The following is a 19,788-nucleotide window of genomic DNA, read 5'->3' on the forward strand; positions in this document are numbered from 1 at the left end:
TCTAGCCTTAAATGTCGCCCCCAACGAAGACCCAAATATTTCATAGGCAAAGAAGACACTTTACAACTAGGGCTGCAAACGGGCCGGTCCGGCGATGGACCGAAAATTTTCGGTCCATTATTTTTCTGGACCAGACCGGACCGAACACCCAAAGGGACCAGACCGGACCGGTCCGGTCCGGTCCAGTCGGTCCGCCCTTTTTTTTTTTTTTTAATAATTAATAAAAAAATTTATTTAAAATACTAAATTAAATTAAGTGACTTATTAATGTGGATTATGTAACAAACTCAATAAAAAAATATTTTATATGGTCAATGATAATAAATTAGATGAAAATTATATTATTAATTTATATAATTACTATATAATTAACTAATTGATATTATATATTTATTAATTCATAGAATATTAACAAGTGTTAATAGTATATTTAAAATTTTATATTGTTAATAGTGATAGGTTAAATGAAGATATATATAAAATATTGTTAATTTATAGAATATTAACAAGTATTAATAATATATTTAAAAATTTATATTGTTAATTGTACAATTATTATATATAAAATATATATAAAAAATATATATTTTTTTTAAATTTTTCATTCGGTCCGGTCCGAAAAAACTGTGGACCGTGGACCGGACTGAATGATTTCGGTCCGCTAAAATATGGACCGGACCGGACCGGTCTAAGTCTCGGTCCGGTCCGGTCCGGTCGGTCCGTTCGGTCCGACCGGACCGTTAATCACCCCTATTTACAACCCAGGAGACTTGCCAAGCAGGTGATGCTAGGCACGGGCACCGAAACCATCTCGGACTTACCAAGGTTCAACTTAAGACCCGACACAACTTCAAAGCGTAACAAGAGTGCCCTTAAGGCTTGAATCTGGCCATGATCGACCTCACAAAAGATGAGAGTATCATCTGCGAAAAGTAGATGTGAAATTCATCTGCCAAAAGGAGATGTGAAACTATAATAGAGTCGTTGGTACCATTTCCCATCGAGAATCCAGATAAGAAACCTTCCCAACAGCAGCCTTCACCATCCGACCAAGTGCCTCCATGACAATAACAAAGAGAAAAATGAGACAATGGATCCCCTTGCCTCAAACCACAGGAACTGTTGAAAAAACCAGCAGAGGTAGTAACACAATGCCGAATCCATGAGATCCATCTATCTCCAAAGCCACACCTCCCGAGCAAGTAGAAAAGAAATTCCTAGTTCACATGTTCATAAGCCTTTTCCATGTCAAGCTTGCACAGAATACTTGGAACTCCCCTCAACCTAATATCCAGGCACTCTACCTATAAAAAAAAATAAAATATCCAGGCACTCATTGACTATAAGAACCGAATCAAGAATTTGCCTCCATTGAACAAATGCATTTTGAGGCTTAGAAATAATTTGTGCCATGACCAAGCTTAATTGATTAGCAAGAACATTCGAAATAATCTTGTATACCCCACTCACGAGACTTATGGGATGTAAATCCTTAATTTCCGTTGCCCCATGTTTTTTCGGTATGAGAGAAATGAATGTCACATTGAGGCATTTCTCAAACTTCTTAAAGGAGTGGAATTCAAGGAACACCCGCATAACATCACATTTCACAATGTCCCAACAAGCATGAAAAAAATCCCATCGAAAGCCATCTGGATCCGGTGCTTTGTCTTTGGCCATACCACCAATGACAAACTTGAAATATCGGCGTCTCCCATGAATGCCTTCACAATCTAATAGAATAGGAAAGTGATCTGAACAAACTTGGGGCAAACGCTTCTGGCACAGTTTCGGAAAGTGAGCCTCCCACAAAGGAGAAATGAGAAACCTATCTAGCCTCAACCAAACCCAATTATTGGACCACGTGAACTCGCCCCCGAACCCATGAGATCCAAATCAAATACGAACTCCGAAAACTCCTCCATGGCCAAGGAGTTGCGATAAATCTCCAATCGCTCACTAGGAAAACGGGTAATATTGAAGTCTCCACCCATACACCACGGCACATCCCATAAATAATATAAACCCGCCAACTCCTCCCATAGCCTTCTCCTATCTTTATCCTCATTTTGCCCATAGGTGCCTACACCAGTCCACTCCCACCCATTTTCAACATTTTAAAATAAACTAGCGACCGAGTAGTTCTCAATACACTCCTCAAACACCTCCACCACTCTTTTATCCCTCCCACATTAAAAGAATGCCGCTTGAAGCTCCCAGAGAAGCCAAATAAGACCAACCTACAAAAGAACATCCCCACAAATTATGAATGATTCTTCTATCAATAACACGCAATTTGGTTTCTTGAAAACACAAAACATCAAATCTTCCATGTCTGCAATAAAGATTTTATGCAAATGTGCTTGTTGTGATCATTAAGCCCTTGCATGTTCCAAGAAAGTATCTTAGGTTTCATTAACAAAAAGAGCACCCCTCCGTTTCAATCTATCCCTTCCGCCACTCCCCTCATTTGCTTCATAATTAATGGTACATTTGAGCCTTTTTAGTTCCCTATCTCTCTTTGTGGCTGACTTCGATCGACCATCTTCAATGGCTACAGGAAAGGCCCTAAACTACTCTTCAAAGACTACACTAGAAATCCCAATACAAGTTTGTATATCCTCAATCTTCTTAAATACCCACTCTGATATAAACCTCTCTGAGTTTGGGCTAGGTGGGAGCGTGCATAATAAGGTTGGTTTAGCATTTCCCCCATTAGTGCACTCTCCATCACAGAGAACCAATTGCAAGTTCGATCCATCTGACAACCCCCTAGAAAGATCCTTCTTTCTTAGATCCTTAGTAGAAGAATTGGGACCATGACTGGATGCCATGGTCAGGCCAACACTGTCGTCTATCTCCATATGACTGCCCTGAGAGCCCACTCCTTCATTTTCCTGTGCTAGGACACCGGTGGTAAGGGCAATGGTCTCCGAAGGCACAATCTGTGGCTGCCCACCCTTTGATTGCACCACTTCAACCACAGACTCGCCGATTCTCGTCTCCCCCTCTTCTAAAACTTTTCCCGTTGGCAGTTTGATCGGCGAGGTAACCACAATAGCAACACTAGCTGCCTCCGTCGAGCTGGTCTATGCTGATTCTAGCACATCGGCGACGAGAAGGGCAGGGGTGGTTCTAGATCCCGCACCCCTATGCTTTGAGAATACAACCTCGGTCTTCGCCAGGAGCGGTGTAGCACCCGTTGGTGGTTCCACTTTCGTCGAGAAGACCACCTGGGTCTTCTCATGCGACCGTGGCTGGTACCTACTCGCCGATGGGCCTGCTTCACTCGACTTCCATCTCCTCTAAACAAGGCTCGCCTGTTGGTTGGATCCTTGCTTACCCATGGGCTAGAGCCCAACACCTAGGCCTAGCCCTATTTTTCCTTATCTTTAGGTAGCTTCATAGGCTGAGGCCCACCGAGTTGTACCTAGCTCATTTGTACGTGACGACCTGAAGTGCCCTTGGTGTTTCCTTCACCCAAGCCCAAGACCAAGCCCAAGCCCACCCCTTTTTTCTCCTCAACGCACTATATAAGCCAATTGATTTTGTCTTGCATTTCACTCAGCTGGCTCATCTCATACAAAACACGATGCTCCATTTCCTCATTTAGACCGACAGCACCCCTGCCACCTCCCTCCAGACTCTGGGCACCTACAGAAACAGTGGCACTACCTGTCCTTTGCAAACCTATAGCTCCTCTCGGGCAGGCTGATGTGTCAGAGCTAGCTCCCACCCTGACACATTCTCGTTGGGGTTGTTGGAGTGCCTCCCGATACGACCGAGTATGAGGTTGATGTTGAGCTACCGTCATCACTGGCTGTGACGGACGATCAGGTCCACCTTCTCTTCCAGCTTCCCTCAAAACCTCCTCCAGCTTCCTCCATCCCATACCATCCCTATCCTCTGGTATAAAGATGAAGCTCCGACGACCACCCCTGCCATACTATTAGGGACCTCGGTCAAGTCCCTAAACACTATGTTCTCCATGCCAATGGTAGTGTTGTGGTGACTGAAATCTTGTTCCTCTCTTGCTTGGTTCTCGATCAATGGTGGTCACAATGTCCAATGTGGTAAGGTGAAGTTAAGTGTTTAGGCTAGAATGGGTGTATGGAGTGGTGGAAATGGTTGGGAAAGTGTATGGTTTCTTTGGTGGAAAGTGGTGCACGACAATGGGGTGAGTATGGTTGGCGCCACTTGAGATTAGGGTTAGGGTTGGATGATGATGATGGGCGGCTAGGGTTGTGTTTAGGGTTTTGGGAATTTGGATAAGGTGTGGTCGGCTAGGGTTGGCCGAATAAGGCTAGGGAGTGATTCTAGGAAGTTGTTCCTAGAATCTAGGAACTCAATTTGGAAAGAGTTGGCCGGCTATGGGAGTGAGGCTTGGTCAATTAAGGTTCCTAAATTATAGGAATCTTAATTAGGTAAGAGGAGTGTTCGGCTTGGACTATTCAAATTAGGCAAGGAGTGCCGAAATTTGAATTCAAATTCAAATGGATGGAGGGTTCGGCTAGGGCAACAAAGATGAAGCACACAACTTATGGAAAGTTGACTAACACAAGTGTTGGTTGACTTCTAGGGTTAAATGGATTTGGAAGAGCAAAATGTATGAAGAACCTCAAGAACAATGATGAACACTCAAGAACAAAAGCAAAACACTTATGAACTTGAATGAACAAAATGAAAACAAAAACAATTCAATACTTGATTCACGAATTGCACAAGAATTGAATAAACCTCATATATTGATAATCACAATTTGGATTTACGAATTGCACCAAGTTGCAAATTAACAAGGTAAATTAATTACACCTATTCAATGAATTGCAAGGTGTAATCCTCTCTTTGGGATTCACGAATTTCACCCAAAAAGCCCAAGTGCAAAGGCACCGTTGATGATCTCTCAAAAAATAGTTATCTCACTAAGAGTTTTGCCAAAAGATGTGAAAGAAATGACTAAGGTTCTTATTTATAAGAGTTACAAATTGGAAACCCCCAATAGATCTCTTGAAAATAAATAAATAAATTAAATTAAATAAATAAAATAAATAAACATGATAGTGGCATGCACCAAGCTTGGTTGTGGCATGCATGGGTGCAAGGTGGGCTAGGTTGGTGCATGGTGGTCTTCGGGCTGGTTCCTGGCTAGGTGGTGCGGCATGACTTGCTGATGGTGAGTCATGTGGGTGCACTGTATGGCCCAGGCTGGTGGCCTAGGCGCTGGCTGCAAGGCATGGGCAGCGCACGCCCATGCCCACCATCCTGCCGCACACCAGCCAGGTTAGTGGCATGCCTCACGGCATGCCATCCAGGCCACGGCTCCAGCCCGTGCCTTGCAGAGCAGGCCAATGGCATGCCCACCAAGCATGTCATCTCGCATTGTTGCAAGCATGGGCGTGTGGCGCTTGGTTGTGCGCCTGGGCAGATTCTCACTAACCTCGCTAGCCCACATGTTAGGCGCCCCGTGAGTGCCATCGCGCGGGCCAAGGCATGCATGCATGCTGGGCGCCCCATGCGTGACCCTCCACGAGGCAAGGCATGGTTGTGGGCTAGCCAAGGTGTATGTTCTCACCATGACTAGGGGATGTGCGGCATCTCTAGAGGCAACTCGACGTGGGGGTTTAACACATACTCCACCAGCGCCATATAACAACCTCGGGAGTTAGAGCATCGCTGCGCAATGAAGCCCCTGTCTCCTTCCCAATGAGTAGTATAGAACTCCTTACTCCCAGCCTTCAAACAATCCTTCAGAGCTTTAGTGAACCATCGTGCCGTGGCTAACCAAGCTTATATCTTTCACAACTTTCCAACCTCTCTTGATTAAAAGCACATATCTACCATCCCTTAATACCTCAAACACCTTTGATTCGATTACAACAAGTTTTGAATGACCCATTTACACTCTAAACTCAATCACAATCTCGCCGTTGCAAGCACCAAAACGTCACCAGAAAGAAAAATGATCACTTTTCAACATCGTAGTTTTGGGTGTACGGAGAGAAAAAATGCTCTAATTCTTGGAACGTTTTAATTCTAATTTTTCAATCTTATGATAAGTAATCAGAAGATCTTAATTGCATAAACTTCTTAACTGATTTGAAAAGTTAAGTCTTAGTTTACGAATTTCATAGGATATATGAAATTGGTGTTGTCATAATTTGCACTGTATGCTGATTGTTTACTTATTAAAAAGCACTGTAGGCTGAAAGCGATATTGCTCCAATATGTCTGAGAAAATATTTTATCTTATATAAAAGGGTTATCTCTAACTTATTCGGGCAAACACATTCTCAATATAAGGTATAGAAAAAGGATAAGAATTTCAAAATTTTGTGCCCATTTGCCATTCCTTTAGTCTCAGAGAAGGCAAAGGAAAAATATTTGTTTTTTGATCAATAAAAGATATATATTATCTATATGAATGAAAAAGGTATAGCCCATTGTACACAAGAAGTATACACAAGTGCCTAATTACATTCTAAAAACGATAAATTAAAGACAAGAAATCCTGAATATTGTCCCCATGTTGAGAAAAAAATTCTTCAACTCGGTCATTGTGCATTCCTTATCTTCAAAGTAACGTGCATTCCTTTCCATCCAAATGCACCACATAATGCACAATGAAATCATCTTCCACACTGCTGCCACTTGTTGACAATTTTGCAACTTTGTCCAACAACCCAACAAATATACCACCCTCATAGGCATAACCCAAGTAACATCAACTCTTTGAAAGATCTCATCCCACAACGCCCTTGTTATCTCATAGTGTAATAAGAGATGGTCCACATATTCTTCATTCTTCTTACACATGTAGCACCAATCCACCAATACACAACCTCTCTTCCTCAAATTGCCCGTGGTCAATATCTTCCCAAGAGCAACATTCCAAACAAAAAAAACTACTTTAGAAGGCACACGAGATCTCCAAATATTCTTCTAAGGGAACGGAGTATTGTCAAGACGTGTTATCAAGATGCTATAATACACCTTAACTGTACATATCCTGTGATTATTAGACCTCCATTTCAAGCTATCTCGTTGTGCCATAGGAGTCTCCGTAGAATATAATAAGCTGAAAAAAACTGAAACACTAGGTAATTCCCAATCATAGAAATTCCTATTAAACAGAATATTCCACTGGTGTGTACCATGAGAAAATAACCGCACGTCCACCACTGAGGCCTCCCTATTAGCTGCAATACGGTATAGAGCCGGAAAAACCCTTTCCAATGCCTGATCTCCACACCACACGTCCCGCCAAAATTTGATTTGATTGCCCTCACCAACTACAAAACGAATTTGATTTGCAAAGCATGACCACCCCTTCCTTATATACTTTCATAATCCCACACCGTACCCCCCCTCTCACTTCATTAGAGCACCAATCACCCAACCCAATACCATATCTAGCGTCAATAATATCCTTCCACAATGATCCCCCTCCAAATGATATCTCCAAAGCCATTCTCCTAATAAAGCTTTATTAAACGTTTTTAAGTTACACACACCCAACCCCCCATTCACAACTGAGTCATATACAATCTTCCAACTCACCAGATGAAATTTTTTCTCCTCCCCCATGCCTCCCCATAAGAACGTCCTAAAGAGTTTTTCCATTCTGTTCACCATCCCTATAGGCATAGGAAACAAAGATAAAAAATTAGTAGGGAGGTTAGTGAGAGTACTCTTGATAAGAGTGAGGCAACCCTCTTTTGATAAATACACCCGTTTCCAGCCAGCCAACCTATTTTCTATCTTCTCCATTACCCCATCCCATATAGCTCTATTCTTGAAAGTTGCTCCCAACAGAAGGCCTAGGTATTTTATTGGGAAAGAAGAAACCTTACAATCTAGAAGGCTTGCTAAACTGTAGATATTAGATACCACACCCACAGGAACCATCTCAGACTTGCCCAGATTCACCTTTAGCCCTGACACTGCTTCAAAGTAGAGTAACAGTACTCGTAGAGTTTGGATCTGGCTTCTATTCGCTTCACAAAAAATTAACGTATCATCTGCAAAAAGGTGTGAGATGATAGTAGGGCCACCAGAACCATTGCTCACCTGAAAGTCAGATAAAAACCCTTCCCCAACAGCAGCCTGCACCATCCTACTTAAAGCCTCTATAACTATAACAAAAAGAAGAGGAGATAGAGGATCTCTCTGCCGCAGACCCCGCGAACTATCAAAAAACCCAGCCAGTGTGCCGTTAACTAGAACTGAGAATCGGGCGGTTGAAATACAATGACGCATCCATGAAATCCACCTATCCCCAGAACCACATCTCTCAAGCGAGTATAATAGAAATTCTCAGTTCACGTGATCATATGCCTTCTTCATATCAAGCTTGCACAGAACACCTGAACCTACCTCCCGTAATCTGTGGTCCAAATACTCATTTGCAATGAGTACTGAGTCAAGAATTTGTCTCCTACGAATAACTGCATTCTGAGACTTGGAAATAATCTGTTCCAACACCAGACTAAGCCGGTTAGCAAGAATCTTCGAGATAATCTTATAAACACTACTAACCAGGCTTATAGGCTGAAAGTCTTTAATAGTCAAAGCCCGTGTTTCTTAGGAATGAGAGAAATAAAAGTCGCATTAAGGGATTTTTCAAACTTTTGAAGAGTGTGAAATTTATTGAATACCTGCATAACATCACCTTTCACAATGTCCCAACAAGTTTGAAAAAAACCTATTGAAAAACCATATGACCCCGGCGCTTTATCTTTAGCCATTCCAGATATGACCTTGTAAATCTCCTCTTCAACAAAAGGTCTCTCAAAAACACTCACACTCTGCAAGACAATTGTCTCAAAATGCAAGGCATCAAGTTTCGACCTCCAAGGAAACGCTTTCTGTTAGGAGAGTTTCATAGTAATGTACTATATGGTTTTCTAGCTCGGGAGGAGAAGAAAACACTTGAGAACCTGATTGAAGTGACGCGATAGCATTATTACGTCGATGTGAATTATCCACTTTGTGAAAGAACTTCGTACACCTGTCGCCTTCTTTCAACCAAAGGGCCTTGGATTTTTGACGCCATGAAGTTTCCTCTGACAACAAAACCCTCTCCAGGTTTGCCATAACCATGCCCTTTCTCAATAACATCTCCTTTGAATTATCTCCCAATAACTCTTTATCCTCCAGCTCTTGCAGTTCCTCCAACAATGTAGATTTCTGATTGTCAATGTGATAAAAAACTCCAAATTCCACTTCTTCAAACCTTGTTTCAGTGCCTTCAACTTACTTGCAAGAATGTAACTTGGAGTACCAATAAACTGATATGACGACCACCAAGCACGCACTATCTCTACAAACCCATTCGCTGTTAGCTACATGTTTTCAAACTTGAAATACCGGCGCCCCCTGTGAATATCCCCACAATCCAAAAGGATAGGAAAATGATAAGAACTGACTCGAGCTAGTCATTTCTGACTAACTTTCGGATATTGAGCTTCCCACGCAGGAAATACAAGGAATCTATCCAATCTCGACCACACCCGCCCATTTGACCAAGTGTATTCACCCCCTACCAAGGGGAGATCCATGAGGTCAAGATCAAAGATGAACTCGTGGAATTCTTGCATGGCCAGAGAATTCCGATAGTGTCTTGAACGCTCACTAGGAAAGCGAATAGTATTAAAATCGCCTCCCATACACCACGACACATCCCATAACGAGTATAGATCCGCCAACTCCTCCCACAACCTTCTCCTATCCCTATCCACGTTAGGGCCATATGAGCCTGCAAATGCCCATTCCCAACCATCAACCACATTTGTAAATCTAGTCACAATCGAGAATTCTCCAATACATTCCTCGATCGACTCAACCACTATATTGTCTCACATAAGTAACACTCCACCTGAGGCTCCCAAAGAAGCCAAATAAGTACATCCCACATACTTCGCACCCCCATACACTTCGCACAATTTTCCTATCAATGAAATGCATCTTTGTTTCTTGAAAACACACCGCATCACCCTTCCACATCTACAATAATGATTTGATGAGGAGGGGTTTATTGCGATCATTAACCTCCCGTACATTCCATGATATAATCTTAGGCTTTATAAGAAACTATATTGCCCCTCCCTTTCGATCTGTCCCTTCCACGACTCCATTCTTTCACATCATAATTAATGGAACAAGTTAGCCTTTTAAGCTCCCTATCTCGCTTTGTGACTGACTTCGAATGACTAGCCTCAAGGGCTATATGGAGAGCCTTGAATTATTCTTCGTAACCTCCAAACAAAATTCCAATGACATCTTGAATCTCCTCTACCTTCTTAAACACCCAATTTGACAAACAACTCCCATAAATAGAGCTGGGAGGGAGTGTACACAAAGGAGTTAGAATGACCCCCTCCTCACCAGTGCTAGCGGGAGAAAATAAAGCTAGTTCTGATCCACTCACTGAATCTGATTCCCCACTGGAAGGAACAAGACCCATCGGAGACCCTAGTGATGAAAAACCATGTTCCGACATGACTGACTGCACCGGAATCACCACTGGGCCTCCATCCACCACACACGGCCTTGTCTGTGTATTTTCCAGCAATAATCCACGCGGCAGCAATTTGAACTCCACCAAAAACCCATCCTCTGCCGGTGGTAACTGCACAGGAGCAACATTTGCTCCTTCGACCACCACTCGCGGCTGAGATTGAGGGCTCTCCAACAAAAACCTAGTTGAAGGTGACGGGAAAATAGCCCTCGAAATCTTCGTTACAACCAGATCCTCTGTTACCTCGTCGTCGTCACTATCTTCCCATCGAAATGACCCTATCGGCACATCGTGGTGGTCGATTGCAACTGGCGGTTCTTTCTGTGCTGGTGTGGGAGCCGGCGAGGCGCTTATCGACACCACCAAAGGTCAACTCGGGCCAAGGGCTAATATCTCGGGCATCGCCCGTTGCTTCTGTTTCCAGCCCTGTTTCGGGCCTAAAGCCTAGCCCACACCAAGGCCCATGCCAGAGCCCAACACGGGCTTCCCCTTTCCAGCGCCCAACTCCTTATGGCTCGAAATACAGCCCAAGCCCCTCCCATCTCCTTCACGGCCCAACCCCAACTGCAGCACCTCCTTCCCCTTAACACTGCGTTTCAGCCAGAGAATTTCATCCAATAAAGTCCCAACTTTTTCCTCCATATTACTCAGCACCCTTAGTATACTTTCCTCATTTGACCCTAACCATACGTTGCCAACTAACCCACGATTCTACATGATCTCTGAACTGGCCACGGTTGGCACCACAACACTCACAACACGCGACTGAACCTTCTGTGCTTGAAGCACCTCTCTGTACAACCGTGAACCACCTGCTATCAACAATGGAGCACCACCTTCTTGCCTGAACAGCTTCAAGTTTCCTGCCTAGAAAGCACTAGGTGCTATGTTTCTCACATTCGAAACAGAGGAAGAGGAAGGAGGACTGAGCTCCTTCACTGTATCTCCAAAATTTCTCCACCCCTCCCCCTTCCTTCCTTCCGGCACAACAATCAGACCTCTTCTCTTGTCATGCCCAAACTTCAAGAGGAAAATAAATCTATCATAATAATTACTTCCCCTCCATACCATTAGCACCATATTTCCTTTTCTACAAGTTCTCAGGAACTCTGTAGAGCCCAGTGATGCTGCACATTCCTTCACCATAGAGCCCAACCACCCCAAGAATTTATGATCCAAGGAAATGTATTTCACCATGCGATGACTACTCTCTGTGATTCTCCACCACCTTTCATTCTCCTTTCTGAACTCAACAACCTTCTGATCAATAACAACCTCCCTGCACAGCCCCATCAAGACCAACCAATATGGTACCCAGACTGGACTAAAACTCTCAAGGAACTGTTGCCATTAACGCAGCAGTATCAACGAAACAAGAAAGAAAAAGAAAAACCAACGAAAACAGGAAGTGTACGGAGAGAAAATATTGTTAGGAAAAGGAAAAATAAAGTCTTTTCTTTTTCCTCAGTATTTCCCTAAAAAATGGTGGGTTGTGGATCTGTGTTTTGTAAGGAGCTTTGAGAATCTTCCTAACTTTTTAGGATACTGTACTTTTTTGTTGTTTGAAGATCTTTTTGTGAGATATCTGTTCATATGGTATATTCACAATCTGTGTTTGATTTAAGGCTGTATCTTGCTGTGGAAATGGTGAAAAAAATGAATGGCGCCCAGCAGAGGCTGCTTTGTTTTGCATTCGAGCTATATCAAACTATGTTTCAATTGTTGAAGCTGAAGTGATGCCTCAGGTACAATGTCATTCAAATTCCTCTTATCTTCTACTTTGTTTTCAAGCGAGCATTTGGTAGGGAAAAAGATACAGAGAGTCGAAAAGAGGGAAAGAGTAAAGCTTTCCTGTGTTTTGGATGGAGAGTGAAGCCTGTAAGGGATATAGTGAACATAGGTTTTGACACTTTACCTAGGTAAAATTTCTAGTGGAGAAATGAGAAGAAGAGTTTAAAACTCTAGCAGAGCATGGTGCTTAAGGAGACGTTTGGATTCGAAGATGACTTAAGATGAGCTGAGATGAGTTGAGATGGATTGTGAATAGTAATGAGATGAGTTGTGAATAGTAGTGAGATTTGTGAATTAAAGTTGCTGAATAGTAATAAATAGTAGTGAGATGAGTTGAGATGAGCTGAGATGAGCTGAGATGACTTGCGAATCCAAACGTCTCCTAAGTGGGCGCTTTCACCAAAATATAGACAACTGTATTATCCTGTGCAACTAATTTTCCTATGCAGTGTATTTCGTAGACAACTTTAATTATTATCCTATGTACTTGGGCTTCGCCTATACATTCGTTTCTAATAAAACTTCTTCTAAAAAAAAAAAAAAACTGAGGTGGCCTTTGTTTTTTTTTTGTTGACAGTATCTATTGGTATAAAATTCTTAAGAGCATAAAGTTTTTGTTTTGTGTGTTTGGTACATACAGGTTATGAGTTTGCTTCCCAAACTTCCTCAACAACCCCAACTACTTCAGACCGGTAATATTTCTTTGATAGGCTGTTAGCCTCCTCCCCTCCCCCCATACCCGCCCCCCCCCCAAGCTTTGCCCAACAACAGTAATGTCTTACCATGGGGTGGAGATGGTGAACCATCTCTACTAAAGGTAGAAAAGGTTTTCTTGTCCAAAAGCTTTGCTTCACCTGGCTGCTTGCCAAGGCAATTGCATATCAAATGGAGATTTCTATTTTTTTTCACAGTATGATATCTATATTCCATCATTTAAAATTGATGCTCATCCTATGCTTATGGAAAATAAACTCAGTGTGCTTAACTATTGGAGCATACTCAAAATGGCTTGATTCTGCATCAAATGGACTATCTATGCTGGCTTCACTGATCGATATCCTCATGAGTGGTATGGGTACATCTGAAGAGTCTGCAGCGGCGGCAGCTTTGGCATTCAAACACATTTGTGATGGTGAGGAATCTGTCTTGTGAAATGTCTATTTGACCTGATTTATGTGTTCCCTTTTACAAGCATTCTCTGAAAAGTTTGCTTGGATTTCAACAATTACAGTGTTCAGTAATTTCACATATCTGAATGAGTGGCACAATGGCTTATTTTTAACTTAATGATTATGTAATTGTTCTATAGACATTTACTCAGCACATTTGAATCCTTTTTACAAAATTTTAGATGGATTTCTGGATCTTCAAGTCTAATGAATATTAGCTCCTAGGATATGTTGGTGGGACTGTCCTCCACGCATACTCCAGAAATTAGGAATGCCTACTGTGTGGGCTGAAATTATCATGTTATTTTTTTCTTCTGACAAGGGTATCCGAAGCTATCTGTCCAGATTGATTCATTGGGCACGTGTAGTCCCTTTGTCCCACACACACCTGGCAATTACCATGCCACGTCATATGGGTGGTCCCAAAGGGATTGTTGCACGAGTAGGGTTTCAAAGTTTTGACACACTATGCAAGGTGCTTATTGAAGCTTGGCTGCTACTTGAGCTTCCCCCTTGAGGTTTGAAAGTCTCTTGTGTAGTAGCTAAAGAAAATTTGTCCAGATTCATGACTTCTGATGTTCTTGTTTTACTTTTTTGGAAGTCATACAAGGACATGCTCTGATTGAAATGAAGAAAAAAATCTTATGCAAAGTTCAGTACTCTAAAGTTAAATTATCTTCCATGTGGTCTTGGTTGGCTGCTACTCTATTTATTATGTATTCTCTCCCTCCTCTTATATGTAATTTACGGCCTATGCACCACAAGGAATTAAACTAGTAACCTTCCCTTCCACAGATTAGTAATGGTAGGAGGAAATGCCATTTGGTCCAACGACCATCGGCTTTTTTTTTTCTCGTGTGATTGCTTGATATTAATTTTTTATTCAAATATGCTTCTTGTGGTTTTGACTTTCCCCTTTCAACATACACCTTTGATAATGCTTTTGGTAAGACACTAATCAGTTCTTTCTCGCTGCACTCCTTTGGTACACTGCATTGCACATTGAATGTTGTTTCTTGTTCTCTGATAACAATTAAATGTAGATTGCCGGCGAAAGCTTTGTGGGTATTTAGATGGTCTCTTCCACATATACCATAGGGCAGTTAGTGGAGAAGGTAGTTTTAAAGTCTCTGCTGAGGACTCACTGCATCTAGTTGAAGCCCTGAGGTAAATTGTTTCTTCCTTCAGAGATATTGCTTGGTGAAATAGATCCTCCATTGAGCAGTTATTCTGAACTTTCTTGATATCTTTTTGCAGTATGGTAATCACAGAACTCCCTCCTGAAAATGCTAAGAGGGCCCTGGAGGCATTATGCTTGCCAGTCGTTACTCCTTTACAGGTTGGTTTTATTTCCATTGGATTCATATTCAAAACTTATTTTTCGGATGATCTATCCACTTTAATAATGTGAACAACCAGGAAGCAGTAAGTCAAGGTCCAGAGATATTAAACAAGAAAACTGCTCGTGAGTTAACTGTTCATATTGATCGATTTGCATACATCTTTAGGTGTGAGCGAAATCCTTTTGTTATTTGCTTTATTTCTCTTAATCTGGTTATGTTGTCAACATGCTTCTGAAAGCAAGTTTTGAAACAAATTTCAGATATGTAAAACACCCTGAAGCAGTAGCAGATGCAATTCAAAGGCTTTGGCCAATCTTTAAAGCCATCTTTGATCTGTAAGTAGTTGTTAACTGTTTCTTAGCCAAGATAAGCTCCCATGCATGTACCTGGGTTTCTCCTTCTCTAATCCATGTTTTAATGAGTCTGGTTTAGTCGTGCTTGGGACATTCGAACAATGGAGTCTCTTTGCCGAGCTTGCAAATATGCTGTGAGTTTTCTGAACCATGCTATTTCCTATGATTGCTTGATGAAATCTATAAATCAATCCTGAAAACATTAGATTATACTGGTTAAATTTAGAATAGAAAATAAAGGCATAATGGTGTAGAGAACCCACTGGTTTGCGCCATGTTATTATAGTACCCTACCACTTCCTATCTTCATGCATATCAACACCCATGTATAGGTTTGTTCTGATGCGTGAACTATGTAGTTCACTTACAATCGGGCTGGTAGTTTTATTTGTAAATAGTGTGATCTTATTGATTGAAAGTGCAGAGCGGCACACACTCTGGTACATAGGAAGTATACAAAAGAATACACCCAATTAATGAGAAGAAAAAGAACTAAAATTCTAGAAATCTAGAAAGCTGAGACCTATTTGTGCAGCCATCCTCTCATGATCTAAGGCTTTGAACCCTGTCACCATCCTCTCACGATCTTCAAATGTGTGGGCATTACGTTTCTGCCAAATACATCACATTAAGCACAAAGGAACCATCCTCCAAACTCATGTATTTCTACAACTTCCAAACAGGCTCTGCCAATAAGCCAACTCCACCGGCTTGGGCATGAACCACACAATCCTAGAAGTGCTGAATTCAAAACCCATAACTCCCTAGCCACCTCATAGTGATGTGGGAGATCAACACTTACCCACTCTTTTTACACATGCAAGAGTCCAAGCCTACGATTTACCTCTTCCCTAGATGAAAACATGAGTTTTGAAGTCAAAGGAATCTATATTGATCTAGTTTCTTTATGATGATGAGTGAGGCTTTGTGATACCCCATATGATATGAGTAAGGGTAGGTGGTGTATAGGATCCCACATTGCTTGGAAAGGAGAAGTTCTTGCTCTTTATAAGGTTCCAATGGGGCTCCAATTGTATCATTGACTAGTCCTTTTGGAGTATAGGCCATGTGATTTGGGCCTTCTATTGGGGCGTTACAAATGGTATCAGAGCCTATCCCAACCAGAAATGTGGGACTTGAGCCGTGCAACCTATAATAGACAGACCCGACGAGGACGTCGGGAATTTAAGGGGGGTAGATTGTGATACTCCATATGATATGAGTAAGGGTAGGTGGTGTATAGGATCCCACATTGCTTGGGAAGGAGAAGTTCTTGCTCTTTATAAGATTCCAATGGGGCTCCAATTGTATCATTGACTAGTCCTTTTGGAGTATAGGCCATGTGGTTTGGGCCTTCCATTGGGACGTTACAGGCTTGTTTATGCCAATTTATCGTTTTGTCCGCTTTGAGTTTTCACCCTTTTTTCGTTGTTTTCACTTTATTCTTCCCCTATATATATATATTTATTATATATATTGCGTTTTGTGATTTTTTAGGATAACATTGTTAAGGTCATTTGATTGTTGGGCCTAATATACTGTTATTCTTAGCATGATGTACATCCTGAGATTGGCAATTTCTTGTACTACTAGTGATTGCATAAAGAACTTAAATTTTCATAGGTAAGAACTTCTGGAAGGTTCATGGGAATGACAATTGGAGCTATGTTAGAAGAGATTCAAGGCCTATATAAACAGTATCACCAGCCTTGCTTTCTTTATCTCTCCAGTGAAGTTATAAAGGTACAGATTCTGTTCATAAAATGTTAGATAATCTTTATTTTTTTTATCTTAGTATTTGAGTGGAGTGTGCATCTGTGGTTGCAGATATTTGGTTCGGACTCATCTTGTGCAACCTATTTAAAAAATTTGATCGAGTCACTCTTCCTCCACACAACAAGTCTTCTCACAAATATTCAGGTACTGCTTCCTGGGCATTTGAAAGCTTTCCATTCTTGAGATCTACCTTTACATATGTTGATGCTTGTTCCTATTTCAATATTTCTACAGGAATTTACTACCAGACCAGATATAGCAGATGATTGTTTTTTGTTGGCATCGAGGTGCATTCGTTATTGTCCACAGTTATTTATGCCATCTGAAGTATTTCCATCATTAGTAGACTGCTCTATGATTGGGATCACAGTACAGCATAGGTGTAGCCTCTCTCTCTCTCTCTCTCCCCCAAAAATTATATCAGTGACTAACACTGATTTCATGTCGTCTTACTTTTTGCTCCCCACTTGCAGAGAGGCCTCTAATTCCATATTGACATTCTTATCGGATATCTTTGATATTACCAACTCTAGCAAGGGAGAGCAATACATACCTATCAGGAACTCTGTGGTTATTCCTCGAGGGGCCAGCATCACCAGAATTTTGATTGCCTCTTTAACAGGGGCCCTACCTAGTTCTCGATTAGAAATGGTACTCCTAGTTTTCTTTTACAAATTCTTGAGCTGTTATATAATAGAGAAATGATAGTTGTAGTCGTGAGTGTTCAAGCGCTGCGTAATCACTTTGCAAAAAGTGAATAACTACGGAACCTATATAAAAAAAATTAATTTTTTAATAGTAGACTCCACTATTTTTCAAAATAACTGCACAACGATTGTGCACTCTACGACTGACAGTTTGTATGTAGCATTACTCTATATAATATGTGCATGCACATGATTAATCATATTCATTCACTTCATTAAGTTTTGAAAATTTACAGCCCCTGCTTTCTTCCCCCAGGTAACTTACACGCTACTGTCATTAACTCGTGCATATGGGGCACTGGCAGTGGTGTGGGCCAAGGAGAGTGTTTCTCTGATTCCATTGACGGCTGTCACAGAGGTAGAGCTGTCAAGATTTTTGAAAGCATTGTCTGATGCAGCTTCTGGATTTGATATTAATAGTCTGACTCTTCCGATTGAAGAAATGTCAGAAGTTTGCCGGCGTAACCGAACTGTTCAGGAGATTGTTCAAGGTGCTCTGAGACCTCTTGAGTTGAATTTGAGCCCTGTATCATCATAGTATATTATTTATTAGCAAGTGAGATTAAAAAAAAAAAAAAAGGCCATTTTGCTTAGGCCTCTGTTAGTCAATAGTTGCTTTGGTCATGTATGTATCAGCTGTTATTATATTCTTTATTTATTTTGTTTAATTTTATGTTGTGTTTTAATTTTCATTCTCCAATTTTAAAAGGAGAATCCATGTTTCTTCCTATTGGGTTGGGAGGAGCAACCTTGTGTCTCTACTGACGTGGAGATCATCGAGTGGTTTCTCTTGTCTTGTCTTCACCATTTTTTTGTAGAACAGAGAGAAGAAATAGGCAAAGTTTTTAGGTGTTTTATCCTTTTGGTTTTTACTATATTTGAAAAATGCAGAGTCTATCGGTGATAGTTTCTTCTATTAGATTGGGGGGAACTCAACGTTTACTCGAACGATTTAATTGCATTATTTGGACTGACGTGCTTTAATTATGCTAAAAACAATTAATGGCATATTTGGTCTTAATTTTCTTGTTTAATATTCCTCAATACGATATATGAATTCTCAACAACAAATGTAAGTATGCACAATGTCAATTTGCATTTGGCAACCGAAATTGAATGCATCTAAAACCAATGCCATTGCCTCATAGCTTCCTACCTTAAGATTTAAATTTGAGAAGTAAAAAAGAGAAGCAATGTCTTATGAATGTATACCGATTGTCATATTACTAGCCTACTTTATATTAGACCTCATGTCCCCATGTGTAGGGGTGTAAGAATCTGGTCCGAAAAAACCGACTGGTTTTGGTTGGTCCGGACCGGAAAGTAGGAAAATTTGATTTTCAATCCGATTTCGGGATAGGGGTTTTACACCCCTGACCAAACCGACCGAATGTATTATATAATTTTATATATGTTACTAATAGGATCATGTCATTGTTATTTTAATTGTGTGAAAATTGTTCAATGGAGATGACATCTTGGATGTGAGGGCATAAGTTATAAGACTTTAAAGTACAATAGAGATCTTCGGATCATTTGACATTATGTCGAAGGAAATGACTGATGCAAGAAACTACAGATTTGAGGGAAAAGGGTTCTAGGAAGGAACATTTTGAAGTGAGTAAAACTATACATCTGCCTTCACTTCTCCAACACCACACACGAGGTGATGTGGCATTTTTTTTTTTCCTTCAAGTAAAACAAATGTTTTACTATTCGTTGTCTTCCTCCGCAAGCCAATTCAAATTGTTCATCTCTACTGCATTGCTTGCTACTCTGCCCTCCTTTGGCCAACTCCATGTCTCGTTCGTCCCGTCACAATGATGTGCCGCCCACACCGACCAGCCAAACAAACTCCGATCGTCTGCCACCATCTCGCTCGCAGGTGATATTTCTCTCTCACTGGTTTATTTTTGGAGTTATTTTACAGGATCTTTCTTCCAAGTGTTTGTGTTTGTTTGCATAGAAGTAATGACTGAGTTCTTTTTGTATTCCTGTCCTCTTTGTTTGGATTTTCCTATACAAAGCAATGTAATTTTTTTGGTAGCTATAGAAGGATAGGGTTCGGATTTTGGTAGCTTTATTTGCCCCTAAAAACCTGGCATATTACTTACTTTCCTTCCCCCCATCAAA

The 19,788-nt window shown here is 41.2% G+C and overlaps 1 protein-coding gene across 3 annotated transcripts in view; it reads left to right on the forward strand.

The window, feature by feature from the left end:
• The window catches only part of LOC109000287 (transportin MOS14-like), a 30,545-nt gene extending 12,024 nt beyond the window's left edge, over positions 1–18,521 (forward strand). The window contains exons 15-27 of one of the 3 annotated variants that reach the window (XM_018977114.2): positions 12,142–12,261; positions 12,948–12,999; positions 13,284–13,439; positions 14,520–14,643; positions 14,734–14,815; positions 14,896–14,984; positions 15,080–15,154; positions 15,252–15,306; positions 16,796–16,915; positions 17,000–17,092; positions 17,183–17,328; positions 17,422–17,599; positions 17,912–18,521. In XM_018977114.2, coding sequence (XP_018832659.1) covers positions 12,142–12,261; positions 12,948–12,999; positions 13,284–13,439; positions 14,520–14,643; positions 14,734–14,815; positions 14,896–14,984; positions 15,080–15,154; positions 15,252–15,306; positions 16,796–16,915; positions 17,000–17,092; positions 17,183–17,328; positions 17,422–17,599; positions 17,912–18,193 — 1,572 coding nt within the window. In that variant the 3' untranslated portion in view covers positions 18,194–18,521. The remainder of the gene's footprint in view (positions 1–12,141; positions 12,262–12,947; positions 13,000–13,283; positions 13,440–14,519; positions 14,644–14,733; positions 14,816–14,895; positions 14,985–15,079; positions 15,155–15,251; positions 15,307–16,795; positions 16,916–16,999; positions 17,093–17,182; positions 17,329–17,421; positions 17,600–17,911) is intronic. The other 2 variants (XM_018977115.2, XM_035694165.1) reach the window with 2 other exon arrangements.
• The last annotated feature ends 1,267 nt before the right edge of the window (positions 18,522–19,788 follow it).

This window comes from Juglans regia, chromosome 9 (genome assembly GCF_001411555.2).
Source record: "Juglans regia cultivar Chandler chromosome 9, Walnut 2.0, whole genome shotgun sequence".
Taxonomy (NCBI): Eukaryota; Viridiplantae; Streptophyta; class Magnoliopsida; order Fagales; family Juglandaceae; genus Juglans; species Juglans regia.